General features: G+C 31.8%; 1 protein-coding gene across 9 annotated transcripts in view; it reads right to left on the bottom strand.

Annotated features, from left to right (window-relative positions):
• LOC100879277 (neural-cadherin) overlaps positions 1–22,328 on the bottom strand; it is a 511,227-nt gene that overhangs the window by 18,019 nt on the left and 470,880 nt on the right. For all 9 annotated transcript variants that reach the window (XM_076538467.1, XM_076538441.1, XM_076538445.1 and 6 more), the window contains 13 exons: positions 14,345–14,488; positions 10,245–10,360; positions 8,494–8,658; positions 7,841–7,978; positions 7,311–7,497; positions 6,688–6,921; positions 6,278–6,450; positions 5,806–5,955; positions 5,394–5,699; positions 3,109–3,382; positions 2,365–2,573; positions 1,569–1,901; positions 1,270–1,476 (listed from right to left, as the gene is read on the bottom strand). In XM_076538467.1, the coding sequence (XP_076394582.1) occupies positions 1,270–1,476; positions 1,569–1,901; positions 2,365–2,573; positions 3,109–3,382; positions 5,394–5,699; positions 5,806–5,955; positions 6,278–6,450; positions 6,688–6,921; positions 7,311–7,497; positions 7,841–7,978; positions 8,494–8,658; positions 10,245–10,360; positions 14,345–14,488 (2,636 nt within the window). The remainder of the gene's footprint in view (positions 1–1,269; positions 1,477–1,568; positions 1,902–2,364; positions 2,574–3,108; positions 3,383–5,393; positions 5,700–5,805; positions 5,956–6,277; positions 6,451–6,687; positions 6,922–7,310; positions 7,498–7,840; positions 7,979–8,493; positions 8,659–10,244; positions 10,361–14,344; positions 14,489–22,328) is intronic.

Genomic DNA, 22,328 nt, shown 5'->3' with positions numbered 1-22,328 from the left:
TTTAATCAAACTTTAGTAAATATCATAATTAACAAAGTTATTAAAAATATTTCTTATCTCTTAAAGTTAAAAACTTTGGTAATATCTCATTTTCTTATACCACTGTTCTTTAAATAAGTTTTTAAAACAGAAAATGTATATCAGTTTTCTTCTACGAGAGTTAAACAATGCATTATTTTGGCAAACTGAGAAAATCATGCAATAGAAGATTAATGCGGATTATACGTCTATTGTATAATTAGTCAATCTCTATAAACTTTTGATAAAATTTAATTTATCGTGTTCTTGATACGCTGATCATGTATTGTAGATTTTAGTTGAATTTAATTGATTTTATGTTTGGTTGGCTAATATCGCCTCAGATTTACGGTATAACTGATTTCGATTTTGTAGACTTTTGCAACATGTGGTATTTGCCTAGTTGATTTAACAGTTAATATGCATTACAGATTTCCGTCAAATGTGGTTAATAATTCAGCTAGTTTATATGGATTATGGTTTACGCGTAATATAATCGATTTGTTACCTAATGTAGACTTCCGATAAAATTAAATTTATCGTGTACATTGACTTACTAATTTACACGAATGGTAGATTTTGGTCTTCAGTTTATTCTATACTTGATTGTCTATTTTACGTGTTACGTAGTTTCTATCAAGTTTAGTTAATTTCGTGTTTAATTGGTTAATTACTTTGAATTATAGGTTCCAGTAAAATTTAATTTATTGTGTAGTGCATTTGATAATGTGGAGTATATTCTACCTCTAATTGCATCATTAGTGCGTTAGACTATAATTTATCTAGTGGTGTGCATATTTGGTTTGGAAATGTTCGTCCTCAATTCAGAATACAACAAGGTTGTACGAATAATTTTATATTAAATTTTAAAAGAATTTTTCACAACTCAAATTAATATAGAAAATTTGAAACCTTGATCAGCTGCAATATTATTTCAAATTTTCAAATTCTATTTCAATTATTGTATTGTAATTGTACTTCAAATTGAAATACAATATATTTATTTGAAAATATTTAAATTCGAACAAAGTTTTAATTACACGTTTTTATCGAAACATCGTTTTATATTTTTCAAATATTGCTCAATTTACAGAACATTAATATGTCAAGTTATTCAAATGTCGAATTTATTGTTGATAAAGCTTGCTACTTTTACACAATGATTTCAAGATAAAAAAATTCTTCATGCTGTAACTGAGCTACTTAAACCTTCGTTGCCTTACAAGTATAATTATCGTATTAATAACTTACCTCTTCCCGATGCATCAGTACGATTCCGTTTAACCTAACAGGTTTGTAATACGGTGACCCATGAGCAGCGAATCTAACATCCGTTAAAGGTGGATGCATTCTACGTAATTGGACACTGAACACATCAACATTTTCTCTATCGATATTCAACAAATGGGCCAACTTATCTCTCAATAATTCCGCTTTACTGCGAGATAAAGTTTGCGACTGTAAAATGAATAAGTAAAACAATAAATTAACGATCATTTCAATTACAAAGAAATAACAAATACAAATTACTCGACAAATGATATACTTACTTTATAATCCCAAACTCGAATAAAATCTTCGTCTGTTATCCCAGATATTCGAACGGAACCAGAGTTTAACACGGCTTCGTGAGGAATACTCTTGACGGTAACAGTGACGTTAGCTGGAACGTCTGTCTGAGTGTGTTTTCGATCGTAGACTTTGAAACGAAGATGATATCTACCGTCGTGTGTACCTGCTTTCATGTAAATCATACCAGTATCCTCATCCAATTTAAACTGTGTATGTTCTAAACCTTCCCAATAGAATTTCTTGTCCGGCAAATCCCAGTCGTCCAAATCGTACACGTATACTCTGCCTATCTCGGTGTCCGGTGATTGTCCCTGCAAAATTAATTAATTTTTACTCTCTTACTAAGATTTTTAGTCGTTCTAAATAGAAAGTCCAAATAGGAGTTATATGTACAAATTTTCATGAATATATACAGTCAAAAGTTCTCATGAAATTCATCCTATAATATACCAAGTTACATGGGAACAGAAACTATTATATTTTTCTGCAATGTAAAAATAAAATCAAACTCCACCATCGATGATTGCAATAATTATATAATACGAACAGCAGAAATAATGCACGTTAAAACGTTATTAAGATTTTTAGTTGTTCTAAAATAGGAAGTCCAAATAGCAGCTATATTTACGAATTTCAATTCATACAATCACAAAATTATTTTATAAAATGCACTAATAAACCAACTTGCATTAGAACAAATCTATTATATTTCTATGCAATGTAAGAGTAAAATCGAACAGTCACTAATCGTTGCAATAAATATACGATACGTACTGCATAATTATATACAAAAATGTCTTTCGATCCGGGCTGCATTTTGTTATCATTAACGTCCCCGATAATAACTGTTAAAGTACTGGTCCCAGACATTGAAGGAGTTCCTGAATCCTTGATAACGATCGGTATTAAGTACTCCTTTTGTTGTTCTCGATTGAACGATCGTAATGATGACACAATGGCCATGCCGTCCCCGTTTGCACCCTCTGAAACGAAACAAAAAACAGCCCTTGTTAGCGAGAGTTATCAAAACTACGGCTAACAATCTTCTTTCGGAAATGAGGATGAATCGATACGAGTAAATACTCGATACTTTTGTTCTGATTTTCTGGTATAAAGTGTAACTGGATTCGGAGCGTGATTGAATACGAAATTCCAACGATGGAATGTGAGTTTCGAGGAGATATAGAGTTCAAACTTCGTTCAGGGTTATAGAATTCTAGCCCGAAATTAGTTTTTCGGTTACAGCACGAGATATAAAGTGTTTCTACTTATTGTAATATGTAAATATTTTTGGATTTTAGAACTTTAAGATTGGGGAATTTGGGCGTTTGGGTTTTGTTAAATTTGGAAACTTCAGGATTTGGAAATTTGAGAATTTAAGAATTTGGAGATTTGGTCATTTGTAATCTTGGAAATGTGAATATTTGGAACTTTTATAACTCACAAATTTGGTGATTTGGAAATTTATAAGTTTGGAAACTTGAAAATTTGAGTGTTTAGAAATTTCAGAAGACTCACTGTTATCGCTTTCAACTTTGAAACTGGCTCGAATCACATCGTCCGCTTTTGGATCCATTCTAAATGTGAAAGGTGGTCCATTGCTCTTCGATCTGTCATCGTCGTCAGTTGCCAAAATTTCCACTACTTTCTTCGTTTGTGCATGTTCTGGAAGTATCGGCCGATAATCCTTCAGGAACCTCGGTGGATTATCATTTATATCCTGGACGATTACTGTTAACGTGGCTGTCGCCGTCTTAGGAGGAATACCGTCGTCGATGGCCAAAATTTTCACCTGGAAACATTTTTGGAGCGAATCATAATGACTATTTGTCTTTAAAGATTAAAAATAAGAGTTTTTAAACTTTAGATTGTGGAACGATATTTTTCTAAACCTAAGATATGATTTTATTTAAATTTAACATTAGATTCTTTTTATGGATCTTGTACCATTTCTCTACAGAAATTAGTATCTACATACTTAGATCTACATACATATAGTATCTACATACTCTACATACTAATCTGACAATATGTATATGAAGACTTTTCAATATTTCAATAAATATTCTTGTACCAAACGTTTTAGAAGTTTGACTGACAACTAAACTAAATCAATTGTTCAAAAATATCCGACAACGAAAAAGTAGTTTCTGCTTTCCTTTTATTAAATACTTCTACAAGTTGGTATTTGTTAAATATTTTTCAAACATTTCAACACCTCGTTACACTAACAAGACGAAATATAATAAAATATTCCTTGTTATTGTTTCAACGATTGTGCCACGAAAGTTAACATCAGAAGTTAAGATGTTCATAAATACGACAAATAATTTCAATAAAGTAGTAAATATTTTTTAATTTTAATTAAGATTCGCATTAGATAAATAAAATATTAAATTATTGAATCTGTAAGGATATCATATATACAGGGTGTCCGCGCCAAAGTGTTACACCTTAATATCTCATGAACTATTGATGTCACGAAAAAGTGCTTATATGGAAATTGCAGGGTAAAAGAGGCCCTATGTTTTGGCAGAAGCAAAATTTTTTTATTGTTATTAATGTAAAAGATATGATGGTGAAGTTTCGTTTTTTTAAATGGAACTATATTTTTTTCTCGATCAGGTGATAGTGCTTTTCAAGACGAATTCATCAAGGTTTTATGTACTTACCCGATTTTTATTAGTTTTCGAGATATAACGCTTAGAAATTTACTGATTTTCAGCAGTGACATCTCGGTTTGACGAGTAAGTCATAAAAACGTTCTTATTGTTACGGTAAGTGCCGCTGGTTTGACTCTGCCTGCCGAAACAGATAGGCGGGGTGTATGGTCAAAATGGCAGGTTCAAAGAGTAAGAAACGTGAAAAGTATTGTCCATTACGGTTTAAGTTTTCCGTATCGAAGATGATATTAATTGTAATTTGGAAGGTTGGGACATTTATTTAAATGTTTCAGTACAAGGTAGGTATAAAGACAATTTAACAATATAACTGACTTGAAAAATAGAATACACAATGCATGCGTAAATATCCCGTGCGAAATTATGGAAAACGTCGAGAACGAATTTGTAAAACGTATACAAACTTGTATTTCAAATAGCGGAAAGCATGTGAAATAAATTTTTTGCATATTATTTTTTGTTAAATTGTCTTTATACCTAACTTGTACTGAAACATTTAAATAAATGTCCCAACCTTCCAAATTACAATTAATATCATCTTCGATACGGAAAACTTAAACCGTAATGGACAATACTTTTCACGTTTCTTACTCTTCGAACCTGCCATTTTGACCATACACCCCGCCTATCTGTTTCGGCAGGCAGAGTCAAACCAGCGGCACTTACCGTAACAATAAGAACGTTTTTATGACTTACTCGTCAAACCGAGATGTCACTGCTGAAAATCAGTAAATTTCTAAGCGTTATATCTCGAAAACTAATAAAAATCGGGTAAGTACATAAAACCTTGATGAATTCGTCTTGAAAAGCACTATCACCTGATCGAGAAAAAAATATAGTTCCATTTAAAAAAACGAAACTTCACCATCATATCTTTTACATTAATAACAATAAAAAAATTTTGCTTCTGCCAAAACATAGGGCCTCTTTTACCCTGCAATTTCCATATAAGCACTTTTTCGTGACATCAATAGTTCATGAGATATTAAGGTGTAACACTTTGGCGCGGACACCCTGTAGAAAATGTTGCTGTTGAGTGAAAATTAAAAAAATGGAGAACACATGGGATTCAAAAGAGCTTAATAGTGATTGCATCGAAAGATCATGGTTTGATGGTTTTACCTGATGTCGAGGTGTTTCTTCGCGATCGAGACTCCTCTGGATCGAAACGGTCCCGGTTTCGTTAATTGAAAATTGCCTTTTGCGATCCGAGCTTCTGTCAATCGTGTAAAATACTTTACTCTTGCCACTTTGATCAGGATCGGTGGCTGTGAAGGTTTCAAGACTGTCCCCAATGCGAGCATTTTCTGGTACGGTTGTTTCGATATTGGCCATCTTGAATTGCGGTTGGTTATCGTTTATATCTCGCAGTTTAACGACTACCCAGGAATAGGCTACGTGGTATTTATCGTTGTCATTATCTTCACCCTGAAGAAAATCCAAGATAATTAAAAATTGAATAAAATATTGTTAGACATGTATATAAAAATTGAATAAACAGCCACAAATTATATGATTCCGAATATGAACGCACCTTGTCATTGACTTGTATTCTAAACCTAAAACCGTTGCTTTGCAATTGGTCCTCGTAATCTAACGGTTGCACGATCTTCAAAGAACCTGTGCCATCGTTGTTCCTCACCATAGTGAATTTATCAGCCCCATAGCCGCTGTTTTCGATGACCTGTTCGTTAACAAACAAGTATCAACGCGTTAGACACATTAGAGAAATGTGAATTTTTATTTCAGGGACAAAAAGTACTTGCTGAATTGTTATTTCAAGTAAAAAAGTGCTTTCGAAGATAGGTAATAGGTCTGTCACTTGTTTTAATGGAAATCATTTTACATTAACAACTATAATATTGGGAAATGTATGATGACTTCCTCAGCGAAAAACGATTGAATATAAATTACTAGATTTATTAAAAACAGAATCAACGGAAAGAATTTTGCATAATTTCTGTTTAATAGTGAAAACGTTAAGAAAGCAGAGGCAAGCAGCGTACCTTATATTGGAATTTATTAGTTTCGTCCTCGTCGTGCACTGTGACCGTAAGAATCGGCATTTCCGGTAAATCTGGACCTTCGGTTTCGTCTACTTCTGTAAACCACTCATCTTTTGTGAACTGAGGCGGCATATCATTTATATCTTTCACTCGTATAGAAGCTGTCCCTGTTCCTGTATATTAACGAACATTCAAAAGATTATACGTGCAACCTTTATTGTACAATTATACAATTACGTTATTGTAATTGTTTGACAACAAAGAATAGTGCAATTTTTAAACACAAAAACCCGTTTACATAAATGTCTACTAATTTTCCTACATTTTGAAGCACTGTCAGAAATTTCTATATGTTCGTGGAAGAGTTCATTCTATTAGATTAAATATATTCAATTTTTTTCGAACCGTACCTTTTAAACCGCCTCCATCCATTGCCACCACTTGTATAGAATAATCGGGGGTGCGTTCTCTGTCCAAGCAGCAAACGGCTGTTGTTATCACACCAGTTCCTGGATCGATTTGGAAAATTGGTGAACCGGTTTCTTCTTCGATCACATTCTTTTCAATGGAGTATGTCAGTCTGGCATTCGAACTTTCAGCTGGGTCATCGTAATCGACCGCCGTCATAGTCATCACAACCATTGCTGTTAACAGTATTCAAGAAAATTAGCCGAAATTTCAGCATAGTATAATTTTATTATAGTTAAAAAAAAGTTTTATTTTATATATTCTACTCGAGGAAACATTTATTAATTTATAATTTATTTTTAATGTATTTACTGAATTACTTCATTTGATTGATTACTGATTTACTTGTGTTTGATAATTAATTTTGCAAACTATACAGTGATCGGCATTCGAATTTGTAATTCTCGTTTAAATGATGAAATTTAGATATTAAGTTTGTTACACCAGAAAGAAAGACATAATTATTTATGAAAGTTATATGCTAACACAGCAATTTCTGAAAGTATTATACAAGGAAGAGGAAAATTTTCCTTTTCCCCGAAAAAGTTAATAAGTTGAATCTTACATGAGGTGCCATTTTCTGTGACGTTGCCGAAATAAATTCCTTGAGGGAAGGTTGGTGCATTATCGTTGATGTCCTTCAAATTCACCTGGACGTCAGCGTATCCGACTAAACCTTCTCCTCCTTCGTCTTGAGCAAACACAGTGAATCGCCATTGGGGTCTTCCATTTGGTTGATCCCTGTCCAGTGGCTGTAATGAAACGAGTCTTAAGTGACGTACAATGAAAGACAATAATAGTAAATTACGAATTTCGGTAGAAGATTAAACGAGAAACTACTGTAGAGTAATAGCAAAGGGAACGCAAGAATGTTACAATTCATTCGACGTAGGGGTTATAGTGATATGCTGTATAGGGTGCAGGTTAGGGATAGGGTTAAAATGTCGTCTATTAGGGATTACATTATGAGTAGGTTTATGTTGGGTGCTAATTATTATTTGATTAGATCAGGATTGTGTAATATATTTTTACTAAGAATATAATAAAGTATCACATTACTATAAGAACATAGTTAGGTTATTAAATTTAATCTACCTTTAATACGTAGATTTCTCCACTTGTGCGGTTGATATCGAACTTGCTGTTTGCTGGATTATCAGGATCGATACCCTGTCCAGTTAAGAAGTAGACGATGTTGTTTGGTCTGTCTTTATCGCCATCGGTAGCTATGACCTGCGTGGAAAACAGACATAATAAAACATGTTAATTAACCTATAATTTCTTCTCAACACTGCTGCGGTATATTTATATTACAAAAAATACCTTAATATGTATAATAGAAAATATTTTAACAATTCTAAGATTATTCTGTATGAAACATTTCCATGATATTTTGTGCTCTTGAAAATTTGTAACTTTGAAAATATGAAAAATTAATTGTCTTATTTATAAATTTATAATAATCCCAGTTGAATTTATGAACTTGGGGACGAAAAAATTGAAAATCTAGGAGTTTGCAAGATTAAAAATGTATAAATTTGGGGATTGGGAAATTCTTGAATGTAGATATTCTATTGTATGCCTGCCGCATAAAATGGGTCATTTAACTATATTTTCTCGGATTTGCATAAATTTTAACGATCCTTCGTGAACTTTTAAACGTTGGTACCTGTACAATGTCCATTTGAAAGGGTTGAATGCCAGTTTATATAATTAGAAGGAAATTACAAGTCAAGAATATTAATTACCTCAAGAACGCGTTTGGGTAGACTCCTGTCGTCTTCTTCGGTGATTTGCGTCCAGTAATTTGGTCGCTTGAAGACAGGCGGATTATCGTTTACATCCTTCACGTGTATCACCACGGTCGTGTAATTTTCTTTCAAGTTATCCGACGCAGTCAGGCGAAGCTCGTACTGCAAGATTAAAGCGAGATAATTAAATAACATTTGAAACGGTTGAGTTAAGCTACTTGTTGATGGTGGCCATTTTCGAATACAGCAAAAATTTGTCACTCCAGTAACAATTTTATAAATTAACACCGTAAATGGTTAGAATTTAACTTCTGGAGGATGAAGTTTCAAAATTAATTAATATACCAATATTACTACCTTTACCTCTAAAATATAAATATATTAGCGTATGAAGACTAAATTGAGTTAACAATTAAATGTATAATATTTATTCTTAAATATAAATATGTACATATTTTTGCGTATATGCTATCTTTATGTATTTCGTTTTGTTTTAGTAGGTGGGTCACAATCAGAATTAAAATTCAAATTGTAATCTCTTATTACGATTTTGTAACTGACTGTTTCATTACAGTCTTTTATATACATTTCAAACATCAAGACTCTAATTGTTAAAGAGCTATAGAGAATTATTCCAAATTAATATCATTATAAAACTTCAAAACTAATTGGGAAAATAAGTTGTCACCAGTTACTTTTTCTATTCGTGTAGATCAAAGATAATACTATTTTGTGCAAAACAAAAATTTCCAATTTGACGATTTAATATGATTCTTCTATCAGAAAGAAAATAAATTACAGTTTAATTTATGTTCATTCATTTTTTAAAGCCACAACAAATTTTTTTTTCGAAAATAAAAGAATCATCTCGTGAATTGATTACCTTTCAAACGTTGTGAACTAAACAGGTAAACGATCATAAACGGATGAAATATTTTATACACGGCTCCGTTAAAGATAAATAAAATTCGATATGATATTATTTCAATGCTTTCCAGGAAGAGAGGTCACGATTTCAATAAAATTCATGGAAGTAGCGAATAAACGAAGTAATTCTAGGAATTCGAAAATCCTCTTTCAATAAAGCTCGCAATGAAATTAACGAAAAAGATAAATTAATATCATATTCATCAAATACGATGCCAGAAAGCCAACAAACCTAGCTACCTTGTAAAATCAATGAGAAAACAGTCCAGTTTCGTGAGAGCTAATTTTATTGCACTCTTTCAATTATATAGATAAATTAATTTTTCCAAACTAAGGAATTAATATCCATCATGATTAAACAGTTTTTCCAGCTTTCTATCACAGTTTTCGAATGGTCTCGTTTAACAAAAGCAATCAGATAAATACATACATAACTGTTGAATATTAAAAAAAACGAAATACACGCAACGTGATTCAGTGTTATATAGAGAGGGACAATTTGATCAAACAGATGATCTGATTTCTCAGTGAAATTTACAATAATACTATTTTGTTGTCCCTATAAAACGAAAGACTTATTAAAGTAGTGACAAACGAGTGAACAGGAAGCGTGCAATAACCGCGAAAGTTTTCGCGCTATTTCACGGATTTATTGGGACGTGAGTAATAAAACGAAAACGACACGGTGGTTAAAAGGATTAGCCATGGACGTATGAAATGAAAGTATTCATTCTTTCTCCCCCATTTTTCATTCGCTTTTTATATTTCATCTTTTTTTCCACTCTACTGTCAAGATTTTTTTAGAAAATTAATGTACTAACCCTTTTCCTGGTCTCGTAATCCAATGCACCTGCGACGTAAATTGCGCCGGTCATATTCTTCACGGCGAATGCACCACCTACGTTACCGCTCGTAATCTCGTATCGAATACGCGAGGCTGGAAAAAGCAAAAAATATCGCATTAGATTGAGTCCTAGTGACAATTATAGTGACATCGTTTCTTGTTTTGTTATTTGAATGCGAAATGCATTAACGAATGTCTCTGAACCTTAATGCATCGGGGTTCATACACGACAAAGGATGTATTCTGTTTAATAAGAAACATGAACCTAAAATTTGATATAATTAATTATTTCAACTATATTTAGACTATCAGTCTAAATATGGACCAATTGAAGTATAGAGTCAGGGATTTTACTAGGGTAGAACAATACAAAATTGATTCAGAAATAAAGAATGTCCAGAAAAGCAAATTAAACATGCTTGCATCCGAGTGTTTAGAAGCAGTTGGCCATTAAATATATTTCAATCTCAGAATAATTTCGAAATATGAACAATCATGGTTCAGTGACATAAAATAGCACGTAAAAGAAAAATAATGCGTGAATTTTAAAATTCCAACGTTTGTACCATATTACATTTTTACAGAAGCAAACATCAGACTTATTACGTTTCAACGTCCACAAGTTTACGTACAAAAATCTAACAGTATAATCTCATTGCTAACAGTATTCAGAAATATCTCACCGTTTCGCGCTTTCAACAGACAAACGTATCCTGTTAAAATGTTGTCATAAATATTTACGAAGTCCAACCAGACAGGAGAACTATTCAATATTCTACTTGTTTTGTATTGGTTCCTTCGACAATTGATTTTCAGTTCGCGTTTAATTCCAAGCGCGAAATTCATCACGCCATCGGTGTTGAAATTTTCAGCTAGTAAATTTCCCAGTGGAGAACGTGTTCAATCATAAATAACAAAGGGAAATTAACTTCCTTCCAGCTTATTTTAGCCGTGGCTCGAGGCTCGAAAAACTAGATCCATAAACGAATTCTATTGCAATTTAATAACGCCTAAGGTCGAAGTTCCTTAATTGAGGTCCACCGGGTAAATATGTTCCGCGAGTTTGACCGAGCCATCTGGTATTTAAACTTTCGTAAGCAGTTTATGTGCTTTTGCAGTAAGACCCAACGAGGTGGATGGATTTTCACGGAACTTGTGAGTCGAGTTAAGGATACAGAACTTCGACCCGCTATAAAATCATTACCAGGAATAGTGCGAAGATACACGTTGAGAAGTTCAGCTGCTTCCGCACGGTAAATCGCCTGCTGAACTGTAAATTATTATCCCCGGGCGACGATCTTTTCATTTATCATGCTGAACGCGAGAACGATGATGCGTATCGAAAATGATACATGCTATTGTAAAATTCTAATGTTACATTTTTCATTATCAGAAATATTTGAATCATTGAGACCGCGGATTATTTAACCGGTTAACGGCGTTTAACGTGTGTATGCATGACTACCAAATGTTCAATTTAATACGGTCGATGTTGACGAGTTGCTAATTGTTTTATTGAATAAACATATAGTTCTTTCTCTCTTCCCTTTAATTCTTTCGTAAAATTTATCGTAGAAGCATTTGCTGTGCGTTCGACGTGGTATTCGTTACTGCTTGATTTCAATTGCGCATTCCGGGAGGAATTTTGAAAACTAAATTCCGCAGTTAACTGGTTAAATGTGCATACTCGCTGGTAGATCGAAAGAGATTTCCGTCTTCGAAAGCAGCTTTCAATGCTTTTTGGACTTTTAGACTTTGGGATTTGGTAATTTTGATAGGTAGTTGGAAACTTTGGGATTTTTGGGGAGTGGAACTTCGCGACTTTGAGATTTGGGAGTTACAAAATTTTTGGAACTTGAGTTTTAGAGTTTTATTATTTTGGAATAGTAGAACTTGAAAATTTTTGACATTTTAGGAGTTGGAAACTTTGAAAAATTTGGAATTCTAAATTTCGGGATTATGCAGTTTGAAAATTATTCTATTTGACAACATTCAGACATTGAAAAATTAGGATTTGGAAATTTCGGGATTATGTAGTATGAAAATTATTTGATTTGACAACGCAACGTTCAGATATTGAGAATTTGGTGTTCTTAAATATTTGGCGATTTTGAAACTTCTAGATTTTTAAATTTTGCAATTTTGAGATATACAGAATTTAGAATTTTAAGATTTTACAATGTTGAGGTTTCGGAATTTTGGGATTTTGGAGATTCGAATTATTTGGATTATGAGTTTTTCAGAACTTCGAATTACTGATTCTGTAAGTTTTAATCTTTGAGACTTTGATGATTTGGAATTTTTCAATATTCTAATTTCTGAAATTTAAGAACTTGAAATATGGAAACTTTGGCATTTTGAAACACCTAAATCATAGAGTTTTGGAGTTTCAGATATTTGAAATTCTGGAGCTTATGAATTATGGAATTTGAGATCTTAGTAACTATTTGAGTTTGTAACTAAGGAAACTTAGGATTTTGTAACGTTGAAGTTCTAAAATATTGGTACTTTTGAATTTGTAGATTTGTGACATTGAAGTTTTAGAATTTTAGAACTTGGAAATTTCCAAAAAAATTTTGGAAATTTGAAGTTTTGAAAGTTGGAGTTATGTATTTTTAATGCTTTGAAATTTTTGAGTTTTCAAAATCTAGGGAATATATTTCACAGCTGATTTTAGTAAATTTAAACGTTGAATATGAAAATACATTTAGAAACGCAAAAATATTGAAAAAATGATGGTTTTTCGGTTTTAATATAAAGATCTAAAATTTTAGCTGAACACTCCTAACATATAATAGTCTGAGGAAAAAAGTAGGAAAAATATTGGGATTTCAGAAAAGGTGTATTTGTTCGGATTTTCAGGACATACACTGACTAAAATTGAAGCTAAATTGACTGAGGTCCTTTCATACCCCAGTGTGACCATCTTTCCATGGTATCTTTCGGATACACTCTTTCTATACGACAGTTCACTACAGTGGTTTTCGCAAATGTCATCGTAGATTACATTGCGCCACTATAGTGGTTCACTCATTTGGCTCACTCGCTCACCGTTTGAATTGAATGATAGTTTTCATACGTTTTGATTCGCACTTTTTTGCCTTCACCACATTTTATAAGAATATTATCAAATCCCACAAAAGCATTTTACATGTAAATAAAAGGTAACGCCAAGTTTAGGCACCATGAGACCACCCGTTGCACTAATACACGATATTGGAAACATTTGGAAATTATATATTTTGTGAATTTTCTGAAAAAGTAAATTATCGAAGTTAAAGTATCATATCTTTGAGAAAAATTATAATTTAATCATCAAAAACTTCATTTCAATGTACTCGCGTGAAGAACAACATTGTCATACATTGTGCTGTTTCCGAGTAATTCGTGTTGAACTCTGCCGTACAGAGAAACAACCCCGTGTGAAGTTGAGTCGTGCCTAAGAGGTTAACGAAAATAGACTCATACGAAATGAGATATCTCATGACATAGAGTAATACGAAAACGTGATACGATGTTCCTTTTAATTTTTATTGAAACAAGATATGCAAATCAGTCATGTATTTTCTTATAAAATACACATTAACAGTTAGCATATTATTTAGTTTAATACGTCATAATAAAAGGACGACATTCAATTATTTATTTTTACCTCCATTAACTCATAGAATTTTTCTCGTTAAACTGCATAAAGTAATTGTAATACAATAGATATCACATTTCTCATAATATTTTATGTTGTATATACAATCGTTTCTAATTTGATGAGAATAAAAATATCAAACTTGTTCCAAGAGATAGGAAAATAATTTTATATTAGATCGTGTTAAATATTATATGCCACGTTGTACTTGCATGCGTGAATATAATAAAAGGGAGGTAGGAGTTGAAAGGTTTTTTCAATTTCGTGCTTTCTGATGAATGAATTTTAATTTCACTTGAATATCTCTGTTTCGGAGAGATATGTTTTATTTCACATTCGACGTAGCGCGCGAAGTTCAGCTTTGTCAAAGAGGTTAGGGTTAAATGTTTAAAAGATAAACACTTTGATACAATAATGTTTATGGATGTACTTACACTCGTCGTGATCTTTGGCGGTGACAGTAAGGACCGTGTGCTGAATATCCTCATTTTCGTCTACTTCAGCCTCGTAGAGGCCTTTATCGAAGTAAGGTGGATTGTCGTTCTTGTCGGCAATCCCAATACGGATGAATTTCGTCACTGTAACAGATGAAACGGAAAAGGACACGTTAAAATCTCGTTCCGTTCAGGATTCTGCTGGCGAGATATGAAAGTCTTGGAATACAGGCAATCCTTCTGAAAAATTCAGTGCTCGTATATCCTCGTGATATATCTCCTCAAAATGCAAATTCAATTCTTTGCTTTTTTTTAGATCCTTCGTTCTCTATTGTACGGGATTCACGGACGACGTACTCGAGAACAGCTTTTCATTTTATTAAATGCGTAGTTCTTTCATACTACCAGATAGGTAGAAAAACGTACAACGTTAACGAGTCTATTATAAACCTAAAAATTGTTGCAACAAAATACGTTGCAGTATTTATACATTTTTTTTATGAAAAAAATAATATATCATGTTGCATCAATTTTTGGGCGAAAAATACGATTATCTCTGCGGTGTTCATGTGCACCATAAGCTGCTTTGCACCATCATTATTTTTTCATGAATAATGCATTTGTAGTTAAAATTTTTTAATTTAAAATTTTATACAACTAACATTGTTAAACTGAGAAATTTACAAATTTAAAAATTTGAAAAATTTGAAAAATCTGAAATTATTAGTCTGAGAAATTTGTTAAATTTAAAAAGTTTTCAAAATTAAAAATTGTTGGACCGAGAAATATTTAAATTTAAAAATTTGTATAATCATAAATTTTCAAATTTAAATGGGTGCAAAATCAGGAATTGGCAGATTATGAAATTGTTAAATTAAAAAATTTGCAAAGTCAGAAACTGTCTGACTGAGAAATTTGAAAATGGAAAAATGCACAAAATTAAAAATTGTCAAACTGAAAAATTTCTAAATTTCAAAATTTGCAAAATCAGTCAATGTTAGATTAGAGAAATTTCCAAATTTCCAAATTTGTAAAATCAGAAATTGTGAGATTGAGAAGTTTTTGAATCTACAGATTTTTAAGAGTTGTATAGAAGAATCTTTTTTTATATCGCTAATTATTGCAGCGTGAATTAATAACACTGTTTAGTATCAATTACTGATCTAACACAGTCCAACATCGAAATGTTTAAAACTTTTGTAGTTCCGAATGTGATTACGAATTTTTCCTAGAAAATTAACGGACACAATATTTATTCTTCCCAGCATGAAATAAAAAATGCTAAAGCGTTTAAGTCCTAGTAAAATTACCTCTTCCTTGATTTTCATTTACGTATACGTACAAGATCTCAAAAGATTCGCGAGTTGTTCCAGCAATTCGATATTTCACGGTTAATTTATGCGGATAATTTAATGGGAAATTCATGTTCAGTAATTTATTAGCTTCCGCTGCGGCCCGGAGATTTGTGAGGAGAGGAAATCGATCTTCGCGATAAAATGGTTAAACGAAGACAGAAGTTCATTACGAAAGCAGCAACGAGAATTAATTAATTATAAAATCGTCATTTAGTTAACGAACTGTCATTCTTTCATCAACATACCTTGCTATCGCAGATTAATAATAAGAACAAAAATAATCTGTCAAAGAACCATATTACTGCGGATATAGTACATTAAATAAATTGTATAAGTACTTTCGGTACACACAATTAAAATTAGTACAGCATTTATTGTGTTTAATAATTAGCACTTCTATCAGTTTTGGTGCTAGATATTTTTCTTTAATATAAAATATATTTACGATATTAATTATTTATAGTAAAAACGAATGAGTTTCAATTAAGCTAATAGAGAAAGTTATTAGAGAAACTCAATTTTTGTTAGGAAAAAGGAGATTCTGCTTAGATAAAAAGAAGAACCATGTGTGTTTATATTATTTTGATCATATTAGCCAAAGAGGGCATTTTAATAAATTAATGATTTCTTTTGATTTTTGCGATTATCACCATCTCCTAAACTAAATAATCAAGTTAATCTACCGAGTTTTATTTTTAAAGGGTAGTATACCGATTGACGTTTACAAAATTTATATAAATTTCATTTCATATCGAAAAGTTATACCCTGTTAGCAACAAGACCTGCACATAGTGACGATAATCAGGTCATTGTGTAACATCTATGGAATGGTCATCGTCAGTCTTCATAGTAGGACATTATCGTTAGCGCCAGAAAGTAGAGCCAAGCTGATCAAAGCTCCAATCGTGAATGATATTAAAAGCGATACACCGCCAGAGCGCGAAAGTTCGAAAGACATTCTGTTGCTCTCATAACGAATGAAGTCTTTTCCTATTTTATAACTGTCGACCGTTGAAGTCCAGGTCTTTAACTCTCCTGAACTCTAAACTATCCTACATTTATCAGTGTACCCCGCAGGGTATAACAAAAGGTATATCCATCAGTTATATCTCATCCACTTCACAGTAGCTTTATTTTACTTAAAAAAAAGTATGCAAAAGAATACGAAAAGTGAAGCTACCGTCGCAAATATTCTATTGTTGATAATTGATTTTAATGTTTCTACAGTAGGAACTTTTAAAAAATCTTCAGTTTCAGTGTAACTAACTTACATTACATATCTACTAAAAATGTAGCTTAAAAACTGTTTACTTTGGTAACAATTAATGTTTCCTAGAAAACAGTCTACCACATGTGCCAATTGGTTAATCGACGAGCTTAATAAGGGTTACCGAGGCATTTTAACCTCAATGAGATCATGTTTACCGCGTTTCCATCTTCATTCTCGACACAGGGAAATTCGGGTATTACCAGCTTGTGCATAATCGGCAAAACGACATATGCGAAATACGTATCTATGCGTCGTTAATTAGCGGATTATTAAGATGAATTCCCGTGTCAATTTGGCGAACGCCAGAATGTACTGCTGCAGGCAATCTACTTCAATACACCACCTATCTTAGGAACACGAGTGGTTTAACTCGATTGATTCTCTCTGCTCGACAAATATCTCTATAATTAAACCCTCAATGTTCGAATCACGTCTCTCAAACATACTTTTAACGAGTCAAACACTAGGTGAACATGTCTATGCATATCACAGCATAAATTCTGTTTTCGTTCGTGATACAGGATGATTACCATATTTCATACCTCCACAATTTCAAAGTTTCAAAATTCCGAAATCAAGTTCTAGAACTTAAAATGCTAAAATTAATAAATTTTTAATTTAAGAAAAGTTTGAGTAAAGAGTTATGTTTATGACGAGGAAGGTTCTTCCATATTTTGTTTTTTTTTTGCGTTGAAGGCACCTAATTGTTGAAGGCGAGGAGATCCGTGGACGAATAAAGTGTCGTAATTAATTATGTACAAAACAGAAAAAACTATTTATTCAAGAACGATATAAAATACAATCAGAATTACGTGAGAAGAATATAAAGAGAACAAAATTGAATCGAAACATGCGAACACAAGAAGGAACGAATAATGATGATTAACATCGCTAGATGGAGACAAATGTTAATGCTAATTCGTGTATCGCTCTTATATTACTTTTATCTCCAATACTAATGTCATTTGTCTTTAATTGTTACGTTTAGCAAGTAGTTATCGGTAGCTAAACATCACAGAAATCTTAAAATCCCAAAGCTCTCAGCTATGTATCAAAGTTCCAAATATTATCAAATCCCAAAATCTCAAAGTTTCAAAATTCGAAAAACTGTCAAATCCCATAGTCGTGAAATTCCAGTTTGAAAAGTATCCAAAGTTGCTTTTAAAAATTGTAATTTTTTTCCTTTATCAGTGAAAGAGTCAGGACCTACATTCAACCTATTAATTGCGAAATTTATGTTAAAAATCCCGCACGAGATGCGAAACCAAAATCAGGCAATAACGAGAGGACATATCAAACGCAGTTAAATAAAATACAGTGCTGTTCGTTCAAACAGAAATACGTCCGGATTAATGAAAAAATATTTTATGCCATGTTTATATGCATACAATATGACCTGGTAAATATTATTTGTTTATAATGTGAATATGTCCGACAAAGGAAGCTTCCGATGGAAGCATGGATTTAAATAAAATTTCTTGTGGTAATATTCCTACATGTGAAATAATATAAATTTTTCCTTCAGATGGCTAATTACGAGCAAAATGACATTTAAAGTTTGAAAAAAATTGTATTAAAAATATCAGATCGAGTTGCGCAATAACAAATGTAATGTAATGACAAAAGTATTGTTTTTCAAACCTCTTTACACCGAGATTGTATTCAATTGCGGGAAATCTTTTAACTACAAATAACGTGAAATGTTACAATTATGAAATTCTGCATTACTTTGCGTGTATTTTGTCATAAATATATTATGTCTTACATATTTCATATTTATTATTAATGAAACATTTCAACTTAAAGCGTGACATATCCTATTTTTTATGAAAAAGTTTTTTAAAAACGAGAAAAAATAATTTACAACAAAATACGTATGAAGTAATACTTTAAAAGTAAAATTAGTCAAAATGTCAAGTACACAGAAATAAAACTTTTAAAAAATCTGGATTTAAAATATTCGGTGTTGAAAAAAAGAAATGTAGAATGTATACTTTCGATACACGAATATTTCATTTTAGAGATAAATAATATTACGTAGGAACCAGACTTACTTAGAAAAAATGATTAGTAAGATATAATACGCAAGCGTTTAAAATTAAAAGCAACCATTCTATTCGGATTAATATCAACATTCCTATTTTTCATCACTGTAGCTTGCATCGCGCGAAGAAAAGGAGTCGATAACACTTCTAGTTAATCCCTGTAATCCCTCTTCTTTCTCAATCGAATGTCTGTTATCCCAAAGGAAATAACTAGTGGGATTTCAACGAGTGAATCGCAGCTCTCGATGCTTTTTATCGTCGTTTTTTTCGCACCATTCGATCGAAAATATTCGCTGCAATTAATTCCTGTTAAACGAATTATCCTTCAAAAGAAGACAACTTGACGCGGAACATAAAGAAAGAAACGATTACGTTGAAAGACTATACTAGTTTATTGTCGAGTACAGTGGGGAGATATCAAACAGTTTGTAAGTATTTTGCAATTATTTAATGGAACGGATTCTGATGGGAAAACGAAAATGATTGAATTACTTATCCTCTCCTTTCGTGTTGTTCGATTATACAGGGTGTCTAATTTATGTTGACATTGTAAAAAATCTCGAAGACGTGTAATTTAAGGAAAACAAACTGACACATGTCCTTTAGTATTACGAGTGGGAAGTAGAAAATATTTAAGAGTACATTTCGTTTTATAAATAAATTCAAATTTTTATTTTTCGTATTAAATTAATATTTTTCATAGGCTAATTAATCCTACGTTAATATAAATTATTTGAACGTATTAGTTGGAATATCTCGGTTATTGGAACGAATAATATGGAATTGTGATTTCTTTGAATTTCGTCAAAAGGATTTTCGATGTATTACCGCTATTTTGTATTTGTGAGCGCAGATATGATTTCATATTTTTAATACATTGCAACATTTGCATTTTTTGCAGCCAGGTTACAAACACGGCCTTTTTATTCTTTTTCTAATTAGAAATTTTCATTTCCTTAAGAGCATGTAGCTTATTTCGTTACGACAGAAACTAATTTTCTAATGCATTGCATATTTCGTACGTATAGGGATTTTACGTTTGATACTTCAAGGTGGCTTGGAAGGTGCATGCACTTTGGGAAAATTGTATTTTAATTATTGAATTAATTTAGAATTTTAATAAGGTTTTGTTTTAATAATATGCATTAAAGAAATATTACAAACTGAACATTTTTTTGGGATATACATAAAGTATGAAAGAGACATGTTGAAAGGGACAGCAAATATTTCGAAGAGATAATATTTTTTAAAAATTTTATAATAAAATTGGAACAACTGTGATATAAAATACATAAAATGCTATGAAATTAAATTTAATAATTATTCAATTTTAATATGAAATTTTAGTGATATCATATGTAAATATGTTGTTTGAATTAATACTTTGTTCATAGAATTAGCTTTCGATTAAAAAATAATGTGTTCTCACGAAAAAATATTTACAATAATATTTTACGAGTGCATCACCTCAACAACGAGAAAAATATAATCAAAGAAAAATAAACTCTTTTCATCTCCATTCTTTTTTTTCTCCCTACAGAAAACGGTTCGTTCCAGTTTCTCAAATCTCCCCGTATCATCCTAGCTCCATCCACAAAATGTAATCCATCATACTTCCTTTTCTTTTCCGGGAATCAACAATCACCGCTCTTTCAACATCAAAGCACGAAGGAAATCGAGAATTAAAACAAATCATCAGAAACACGTAATGCTTTCTGGGTAAAGTGTAACGATCAAACACAAACGGGAAATCACTTTAAAAATATTTTAATCGCTTTTTTACCGACTTTTAGACTCATCTTTCTTTCCGCCCCTTTGACGTTTTTTCAAATTAATTTCCAACTTAGAATACGCAAACGCTATAGTATAAAAGAGGGATACGTTCGTGTTTGCTCAGAGATTCCGTTCTCAGGCTCGATCAAGGAATTAATTATGCTGTGAAGTCCTTCTACAACGATTACTCTTTCCAACGGGTTAAAATCGCCCGACCTAGCCGCAACAATTCGAAGGTTTTTTTCCCTCGATTGATTCGCGACCCACTTTCCCTCGACCGTAATTCTTAATGCGAGGCTTTCCACGATTTATTGCTAACCAGGGGCGATAGAACACCGGAAAACCATTGAGAAACGAACAAAACCGAAGGGGATACGGATGCGCTTGTAATATCATCTCCGTCTAATTTCATTTTTGAATTTGATCAGTTTCAAACCCTCTGGGAAATATTAGTACGTGAGTAACATTTTTTATGTTTGCTCTATTTGCCACTTACCTTTTACAGGTACAGAACAAAGAAAAATTTCATAAGCAAGTGTATTTGATAAAAATTTAGTCATATCTATTCCATATTTTTTACTTACTTTTTCATGTAGATGTGTCACCTTTTATTGAACATTTAAAAATTTGAATGTTTTGGGATATTTGAAAAAAGATGTGAAATAAAAATAGTTAAACAATTTTGAAATAAGATATATATCATAACTCTCACTATTGCAAATCTGTATTTAAGATTTTATAAATAGAAATTCATATTTATAATGATAACAGAAATCATTGCAAACAAATCTGTTTTTTATCAATTTTTCATAAATTCGTTTATGTTCAGTTTTAATAAGCTATCAAATATTGTAACTTTTAACAACATACAATTTTAATAACTGTTGCGGTAGTCATATTATATATTTTTTAAATATTCATTAATCTCCATTAAATATAAATAATTAGATTGATGACTTTAGTGTTATATGTATTATATGAATTATATACCTTTATTTGAAGTTTTATTTCTTTTATGTTTGCACTGCATGTTTGCTACGTTAATCGAGTATGAAAGTAATTCTCATTCAAATTTCCCGCTAAATTGGAACACAGGGGACATAGCTTTCCTCATTAAAATTGTCCATGACGTGCTTAATTCCCTTTTATTCCTATGTTTATGAACCGGATATAAAAATGAAAACTGTCGAAAAATTCATAGACAGAATATATGTATAATGTCGTCAGTTAGAATAAAGGGATTTTTTCGCCGAAATGACAATTCAAACAGGAAACCTTTTTCGCAGAAAATACATTGCACAAAATGTAAAATATTGAGTTTAAAACTAAATTAACCAATTTTTGCATATTTCGCTTGAAAATCAAACTAATTCCAACACACAGAAATGATTACCTAGCTTTATATTACTTTTCTCAGGTATTTCAAAATATTTTCCAATACTGCTTGTTTTGTATAGTATTTTCGTTTTCATTTGAAACAAACACAGTTGAAAAATAAAGTATGCTCCGCGGCAAGATAAATATTCGGTTAAACGAAAAGT

The sequence above is a fragment of the Megachile rotundata genome, chromosome 1 (assembly GCF_050947335.1).
Source record: "Megachile rotundata isolate GNS110a chromosome 1, iyMegRotu1, whole genome shotgun sequence".
NCBI lineage: Eukaryota > Metazoa > Arthropoda > Insecta > Hymenoptera > Megachilidae > Megachile > Megachile rotundata.
Note: the sequence above shows the minus strand (reverse complement) of the source record. Positions and strands in the feature narration are given on the sequence as shown.